The 8,934-nt window shown below is 41.3% G+C and overlaps 1 protein-coding gene across 2 annotated transcripts; it reads left to right on the top strand.

Moving 5' to 3' along the window:
* The first annotated feature begins 346 nt into the window (after window positions 1-346).
* LOC123088046 (uncharacterized protein slr1919) lies at window positions 347-8,198 on the top strand. Of its 2 annotated transcripts, none has more exons than XM_044510197.1 (13): window positions 347-638; window positions 1,536-1,779; window positions 1,880-1,921; window positions 2,237-2,308; window positions 2,751-2,886; window positions 3,030-3,187; window positions 4,104-4,182; window positions 4,547-4,707; window positions 5,020-5,181; window positions 5,886-6,035; window positions 6,516-6,776; window positions 7,223-7,495; window positions 7,863-8,198. In XM_044510197.1, exons 1-13 carry the CDS (start codon window positions 478-480, stop codon window positions 8,097-8,099), a joined length of 2,136 nt encoding a protein of 711 aa, XP_044366132.1. In that variant the 5' UTR covers window positions 347-477; the 3' UTR covers window positions 8,100-8,198. The 2 variants fall into 2 exon arrangements, with proteins under 2 accessions (XP_044366132.1, XP_044366133.1); XM_044510198.1 differs by having other exon boundaries at window positions 359-638; window positions 4,553-4,707.
* The last annotated feature ends 736 nt before the right edge of the window (window positions 8,199-8,934 follow it).

Below are 8,934 nucleotides of genomic sequence, written 5' to 3'. Positions count from 1 at the left end.
AAATTTTCATTTGTGCGGACCTTTTTCAAGCTTCGTACTTTTTCAAAATTGTGAACTTTTTCAATATTGGCCGTTTTTTTAAAAATTCCATTACTTATTTTTATTTTTCGGATTTTCCTATTTTTCTCACTTTCTTCTGCAGGCGCGTGGACACCAGAACAGCAGAACTCGTTACCGGCACAGAAGGCGCCGATCTGGCCACTTAGCCGCGGGCCGTGCCGGGATAGCGCGGGCTAGTGGGCTGGCGCGCATGGTACGGCCCAAGGGGGCAGGTTCGGCCCCGAGAGAGTAAGCGGCCCAGCACCGAATAAGGAACGGAGCAAAGCGCCAGCACGACCCCGTGGTCCGGTCACGTGGCGCCGTCTCCTCCCTCTCCTCTTTCCCAAGCAACGCTCCCCTCCCCCTGCCCCCTTTCCCCCCTCTCTTCTCTGCTCGGTGGGGAAGCCGGAGCTGCATGTAGCTGATGAGATCCCGGCCATGGCGGGCCCCACCTCGCGGCTCCTCCTCCTCGCCCGCGGCGCCGACCTCGGCCGCCGCCACCGTCACCTCCACGGCCCCCTCCCCCTCCGCCCCCTCCAGTCCGCCGCCGCCGCCGACCTCGCCCTGCGGCCCCTCTCCGCCGCGCCATCTGTCAGGAGGTAATTGCATTTTTTTTAGTCTATTTGGAATTCAGATGTCCCCGCAAAGAGGCAATACGCGTAGTAATGTAGTACCTAGGCTTAGAGGAATACGCTTTTTACCTACGTATTTATTCCTCTGCCAGTGTTCCTTATCAGTAACCCCCCTTTGCCAGCTCCGGCGTTTCTCCTGCATAGTTAGTTAGAAATTGACACGCATGCAGTGCTGTGCCCAGTTATGCCCTGTGTCCATAAATCAATTGGCTTGGTCTCCATATGATTGACATGTCAACTTGGGACAATTTGCACTCTCTCTCGCTTTGGTGGAGAAACATGTCTGGAAGCAACATCCCCAATAGAAAGGCCATGGCATCCCTCACTATGCTAGTTGGGTGGACCATTTGGAATGAGAGAAACGCTCGTATATTCAGGCACAAGTCAACACCTGCGCCGGTCATCTTCGACACCATCAAAAGAGAAGCTAGACTTTGGGTTACTGCGGGTGCACACAAATTGGGTAGCATAATGCCGGGAGAGTAATGGACCTCATGTAATATGTGTGGTGTAACAAACAAACTCTATTCTCCTTCTTAATTAATGGATGAGGCAAAGCTTATGCCTCCGTTTCGATAAAAAAATAAATCTTTTTTATAACTGAATGAATGATGTGCACACGAATCTCCATGAGCTTTGTTCTCCACAGGCTTTCTGAACCTCACTAGAGATTCTCAATTCCAGTTAAATCAATTCGGATAACTCAATGCTAACTTACTTATTCCGTTCGGTGGTAAAGTGGAGTTGCCACCTGAACAAAAAATAGCTAGTTCAAGGGGAATTTTTTTAGCGGTTTCACTCCACCCGCAGGTTAAATAGACTCTATGGGCATGATTCTTAAGCCAGTCATTTCCTGTTTTTCAGCTACTCAAGTGCATTCACAAGCGTGCACGGTGGGAGGCCGTCATCGGAGTACGCAAAGATCAGAAAGGAGTCGCTGGAATCACAGTTTAGAAGAATCTTGGGATCAAGTTCACACACGCTCTTTGCTGACCGTGGCTTCGGTCCGTTCCTTGCAGTGTACAGGGCAGCAACTATCTCTTATCATGTTGTGAAGCTTACTGTTTGGCATTTACTGCTCAGCGACGTGCATAAACGAGCCGAGAAGGTATTTTCTTTGTCCTGCGTTCCTTCCTTCCTGTTACCTACTTGTTCTATTTGTGGAGGAACTGAGTGTCTCGTGTGGTTTGTCATTTTCCCCGTTTCAGTTCCGGGAGACCTTGATACGCTTGGGGCCTTTTTACATCAAGGTAGGCCAGAAAAATGTCTGTACAAAATGGTAAAGAATGGGAGATCTCCACAATGCGGCATAGCTTCTTGTGTTATATTGTTGCTGCTGTTTACCTTTTGCATATTGAAAAAGTGTCTACAATGTGAATTTTATTACCATGACTACCAGAACCTCTGCAATTAGCACAACAATGGTTTAGTTACATCAACATTTAAAGTGCTCATATGGATTTGGTAGACTGGTGGACTTGTGAGATTTATAGTGTAATCCTTTTCCCTGGCGACGGTTGGGAGTTCATAATGTAATCCTTTCCTTATCCTTCCACACCATGCAGCTTGGACAGGCATTGAGCACGCGCCCTGATATATTACCCAGCGCATATTGTCAAGAGCTCTCGAAGCTGCAGGTATCATCTTATCGTGCTTTACATAGTTTCACTTACTTGATCGAAAACCAACACTATTGTAGTGATATGGCTTTCTATGCTAAGCTTTTAAGGATATTATCTTTTTGCACTGGAATGACAAGTCAGGGATTAGAGTTGGAGATAAGGTTCTGGAACCAAGGCATCAATATATGGCCACTGAAAAGTTTTGATCCTAAAATGGCAATAGCCCAATGAGATTTTCTGTAATTAACAGCACTAAATTCGGAATCTGAAAGCTGAGAACTTGTTGTACTCCCTCCGATCCATATTTATTGTCGCAGCTTTAGTACAACTTTAGTACAAAGTTACACTAAAGCGGCGACAAGTAATTTGGATCGGAGGGAGTACTATATTTTACTCTTCTTTCTTTTATTTATTGACGATTTTATTTCATTGTGCTTGCTGATAACAATCTCATTAGGATCAAATACCACCATTTCCTACTCGTAAAGCAATCAGGACCATCGAGTCTGAATTGGGCTCTCGAATGTCTGATCTATTTGCTGATATCAGCCCAGAGCCAATTGCAGCAGCATCACTGGGGCAAGTATACAAAGGTTAGTTGTATCTGATTAGGATTTGGCTATTTTCGTATGATCATCTTTGTTCTCATTTATTTTATTTTGCTTCCTTTAGCATATATTTCAGACCTGATTTCTCCAAATTGAAATGCATCCCTTTGATATTTCAAGTCATGCAGCTCATCTACACTCTGGAGAGCTTGTTGCAATCAAAGTTCAGAGGCCTGGAATGGCACCCTTGCTGACCCTAGATGCACTTCTATTCAATATGATTGGAGGACAGCTAAAACGATTTGCTAAGGCCCGCAAAGATTTATTGGTAGCGGTTAATGAAATTGTGAGTTTTCACATCTTTTTAGCTCTGATCTTGACCCTTGGCCGTTATATTTTCTTCATTCTTATCTTCCCTGATTAATATAATTTTGTCCAAGTTGTTTTTTTTCAGGAAGGGGAGCCTTGGCGCAGTGGTAAAGCTGCTGCCTTGTGACCATGAGGTCACGGGTTCAAGTCCTGGAAACAGCCTCTTACAGAAATGTAGGGAAAGGCTGCGTACTATAGACCCAAAGTGGTCGGACCCTTCCCCGACCCTGCGCAAGCGGGAGCTACATGCACCGGGCTGCCCTTTTTTTTGTTTTTTTCAGATTACTTTCATACATATTAAATATAGTATTTTATAGTGTATGTCTCACTATGGATTCTGTCCGCTTCAATGTGTTGTATAAAATTCACAGTGTTTTATAGTGTTTCTTGCTTTGAATTCTACCACTTCAGTGTGTCGGATAAAATTCACATATGGTTTTTTCTCAGAACACATTTATGGTGGATTGTCTTTGGATTATCTGTATATCGTACTAAGAACTGCCAAACTATAGAACTTTTAGACTTATATTATGATTTTATCTCCCTTAAGCATGTATGATGGCCTTGAATGTTTTAGCAACTTGTTATGGTTTTCTTCGTGGTAATTTACATCCAAGCAACTTACCTTGGGTAGTTTAGTATTGTGATGCTTTCTGTATTGCCTTCTAAATCATAAACAATAAGTATATGATATATGTTTCCTGTAAATGTTATCAAGGGAATTACATGGGCAGCTAGTCACCAAGAAAGTTGTATTTATCTGAATCCTTTGGGCAGGCGCTTTGGCAATTATTTTTGGAGAGGTTGAGCCAACCTGGGTTCGAGTCCAGTTGGTTAGACTTTGATATCCGGTGCATTATAGTTAATTCAGAGTGCACCTTTTGTTTCAACAGGTTAGACACATGTTTGATGAGATTGATTATGTTTTAGAAGGGAAGAATGCTGAAAGATTTGCAATCCTATATTCTCATGGTGAGTGATATCTTATCTATTCAATTCGTGATTGTCAGTAACCTGTATATACATATCATTGGCATGGGGATTACAACAGAAGGAATTAGGCATCAATACTATGTCAGCTAGAAGTTAGCAAGCCTAGAAGGTACCGGTACCCTAACTATAAGAAGTAGGTATTGAATTGAGTACTTAAGCTGGTAATGGAACAGGTTATCTGAGTTGTTAAGTAGGTAATAGAGCAGGCCATCTTACTTGAGTCCAATCTGGACACAGTAAATATTCAGATTTCTCAACATCAAACATCTTTTCAGCTGCGAACTCCATGTGCATTAATTGACATATGCAACTCTGTGAAGCCATCATCGTGTTTTCTTGTCAGGTTCAGGTGGTGAAGGCAGGACCAGTATCAAGGTCCCAAAGGTATACTGGACTTATACACGTAAATCTATACTAGCACTGGAATGGATTGATGGGATCAAGCTGACCGATGCTGAGCGCATCAGCAAAGCCAATCTGAACAGGAAAAAGATGATTGATGAGGTAAACTTACGGTGTTCCTTAACCAGAATTTTTTACCGACATTTCTTTTGACTGGATACAGACATAGCTACATAGCTACATACATACTATTGATATTGTGTTGACTAGTTACCTTTCCTTTTATGATTCGTTTAAGATTGTAAATAATTGAATTGTTTCTATAGTATTTTGGTTAGCTGCCAAAGTTGGACTGTATGAGTGTTTCGCTCTTTTCATCATACTTATTCATTATCTTTGCAAGTCATCTGGTTAGTTTCATTGGGTTGTTGTGTTCTTATTTTGTATGGTAATGTTTCTGTGTGAACTTTATAGGGTCTCTATTGCTCGTTGAGACAACTTCTCGAAGATGGGTTTTTCCATGCAGATCCCCATCCAGGTAATCTGGTGGCAACTGAAGACGGGTCTCTTGCATATTTTGACTTTGGTATGATGGGTGATATTCCAAGACACTATCGAGTGGGACTCATACAGATGGTAAGCTTCATCTTTTTACATGCAAGTATGTTTGTTGCTTGTTTGGTTTTTGTGCATTCACCTGGAACATCTTTATAAAGAGTGTCATTCTTGTTAATGGCAAAACTAGATATATTTCAAACTTAGATGATATGTGGCTAAACCTGTTATCCTGTTTTCTGTACTATTATATTTCGAACCTATTGGGTTTAGGCTTTTAGTTTATGGTTTTCAAAGATTGGAGAAGAGTTCTCTGTGAGTATAATTTTAGGATAGGTTTACATTGGTAACCTCATTTCCTATGCTAAATGTCGAGTAGGAAGTCGAGTCTGGAGCTTTGCCAAGAGATAGTCGACTAAACGATCTTATCGTTTCACAATTATCACAACTTAGTATAGATATGAAATTTGCTTGAAATTTAAGTTAGTAAAAAGTAAGAGTTCTGTATCTGCCCAGTAATATAGAACTGAGAAGTAAAGCAATACACCTGTACTCATGCACGTGAAAAGTTTAAGCTAGTTATGTGACTTGGATCAAATTATAATATACTAAATGGTCTTGGCGTGTTTTAGTACATGTGTACTACCATATAAGCAGGTATGAGTGGTTTAAAAAAAGTGCACACATGTTTTATTACGAGTTTATATGGCCTTGTTGGTTTCATTCGTGTTACTTTATTCAAATACGAAGTAGAACTTAATGGGAACTGAGTTCACTTGTTTCAGCTTGTGCACTATGTTAATCGTGACCCATTGGGCTTGGCGAATGACTTCCATTCACTCGGATTTGTCCCTGAGGGAACAGACCTACACGCAGTTGCAACTGCATTGAGTGTTGCCTTTGGTGATGGAAGGAGGCAATCAAATGATTTTCAGGTTAGTTAGTGTTCTTCTTTCCAGTATATGTTCTGCTATGATAATTTGTATTCTTTCGTGCAATGTCGAAATCAATGGACACCTTAATCATAGTTGAGACCTAGGAGTGCACATGCGCTATATAGCCCTTAGCTGAACTGAACAAACAGCTAAAATAACATGAATGCTTTAGTAATAACACAGTGAAGCTATGCTTAGAATGACAATTTTTTGATGCATCTCGAAAAGTGTAGTAGACATGATATAGAAAAAATTAATGGAGCAATGACATTTTCTTCTCTCTGCACACTTGAGGTTCCAACATTGTGTAAGTAATTAGCTGAGCTAATGGTTCTAACATACACACTGTTCGGTCACTCGGGTTTCTGTCACATTCTCCAGTCTTGTGTATTGCTGCCGCCTTCATTTGCCCCTTCAATTCGTAGTTTCCTAACCTGGATGAGTTGGTACATTCTAAATCGCTATTTGCTTCTCTTACAGGGGGTAATGAACCATCTGTATGACGTCATGTATGATTTTAATTTCTCTCTTCCTCCTGATTATGCACTGGTGATAAGAGCACTTGGTTCTTTAGAAGGGACTGCAAAAGCACTGGATCCTGATTTCAAAGTTATTGAGAGCGCTTACCCATTTGTCATTGGGAGGCTCCTTGCAGACCCCAGCCCTGATATGAGGAAAATATTGAGGGAGCTTCTGATACGTGATGATGGATCCATCAGATGGAATCGACTGGAGCGGCTGGTATGTAGTTCTTAGTTGTTTTTGTTTCTGTTTCTTGTCTTATTGGAACTGTTTGAAATGCACTCTCAAGTCTTAATATTTTATAACTTGGTAAGAATATTGTCATGTCTGCGATGGCTGGAGCATCATGGCTCTAGTTCTGATTTTTGCTCCCATCTCTTCATGAGCATGAATAAGAAGTCCCTTTGTTACCCTTGTTTACTAGGAAATGGGAATAGCTATTATGGCAAGACCCGAAAGGATTTGAATGCATCCAGTGCTGTAACAGTTTGTACAAATTTTAGCGGCGGTCATCATACATCAGCTGACATGGGACTAATAGAAATGTATCATAGTGTTGAGTTGCTATCATTGTCATGAATTTATGTGGCAGCTGACCCTTCGGTGTTCTTTTTCTTTCTAGCTTTTGTTACTACATTTCATCCCTACTATCCTTCAATATGCAGATTGCAGCTATATCTCAACAGTCGTCAGAAGAATCTTCAAAGAAACCTGGAGACGAGAATACTGCCAGCAGTTCTGACTGGAGATCATTCGATATGCATTCGGTTGTTTCAGCTACAGAAGACCTTTTTCATTTCATTTTATCGAGGAAAGGCTGGAGGGTTCGTGTTTTCCTTATCCAGGACATTGTGAAGGCTTCTGATGCATTCTTACAAGAAACAACATTTCCAGGTATATTTGAGGAAGAGGGAAATACAGGCGAGCTAAATCCAGAGGTTAGTCAATGCTTGTCACGATTTCTCATTTCTAATCGCTTACATCAGTGTACTCCATGCTGAAAACGCCCATTTTAGATTGCATGAAACTGGTCGTACTGCTTAACTGTTTTTCACAAATTTACACTCCAGTACTAGATGCATGGCTGCTGCATCATCATTGCATCCCTCGGAATCATCCCAGAATTGCGTTAGGTGTCTGTTTCCCAAATCCCCCAAAACAGTTGGTCTGTTTAATCAGAGAGAAAAAAAAGAGGATGTTGAGCTACATGAGTTGGTCTTTAGTGGCATTTCATATCAGAACTGTGTTACATGCTATAGTGCCTAAGTGTGTATGTACTGAAGGTTTCTTCTTTTGAACTTGTAGAGAAGTAGAATGATCAGAAGGTTGATTAATGGTGTTCAATCATTCCGTCAAGCAATCAGCTTGGCCCCAAATGCCTGGACCGCAATGCTAATCCGTGTCGCCCTGAAACCTGAATCTCAAAGATTCATTCTTGATGTATTCCTAGCCTTGGGGAACTATTCCCATGACAAGGTTCCAGAAACATGCTGGATTTGTATGTCGAAATATCTCAACTACTTGGACAAGCAGTGGAGGTAGGTAAAATGAAGAACGAAAATGCTCAGTCTGCTAGCTGTGTTCGGAATTTTGCGTTCAGTGCTAATATCTCTCATGCTCCAAAAGCTCTGCCAATATTAATCTCATGCTCCAAAAGCTGCAATGAGCGTTTGTTATCCTATTTACTACACCCTCTGTTTCTAAATATAAGACGTCCCGTTGGTTCAGTTTAAACTGCCAAAACATAGGTAGTATTTAGTATTGCACAAACATCCTCATGTTTCTAGATCTTGCATTCTTTGTGGTAGTTGGATTTAGTTACGGTGGCGTTAAGTGAGAGTTCTTGTATGCAAATTCCAGAAATGTTAAAAGAGAGTTCAACTTGGTAGGATTCATGAGAAAGTGGAAGTGTGCATAATTCCTTTTTCCTCAATCGATGGGAACATCACAATGAGAAAACAAAAGGTCAAGCCTAAGGTTTGATTCTTGGTAAGCTTGGGGCAGTACCACCATCCAACCATTGGTTGCCATGCGATTTTTCTGCGTATTTGAATGTGATCAGTGTGCCTTGGCACTTAGCAAGCAAAGGAGATATCTGCTGGTTAGTCTCGTCGTATGCAGGGTGAAGCAGTGTGTAAAACTGAGACGGGAGAGCATATTTGATTGCATGGCCTATTTGCAATTTTTGCACATTTCTCCAGCTGTATAATTGAAAGGAGGTATGCTACCACATATGTTGTGGTGAAAGAATAGATGATGAAGACATGCTTCTTCTTGCTCAAGTTTTTTTCTTTTTTTTTTTGGACAAATGGTGGCGCCGCCTTGTATTAATTTCAGATACAGGTTACAGAAAGGATTTGGCAGTCCTTAATACATA

The sequence above is a fragment of the Triticum aestivum genome, chromosome 4A, assembly GCF_018294505.1.
Source record: "Triticum aestivum cultivar Chinese Spring chromosome 4A, IWGSC CS RefSeq v2.1, whole genome shotgun sequence".
Lineage (NCBI taxonomy): Eukaryota > Viridiplantae > Streptophyta > Magnoliopsida > Poales > Poaceae > Triticum > Triticum aestivum.
Note: the sequence above shows the minus strand (reverse complement) of the source record. Positions and strands in the feature narration are given on the sequence as shown.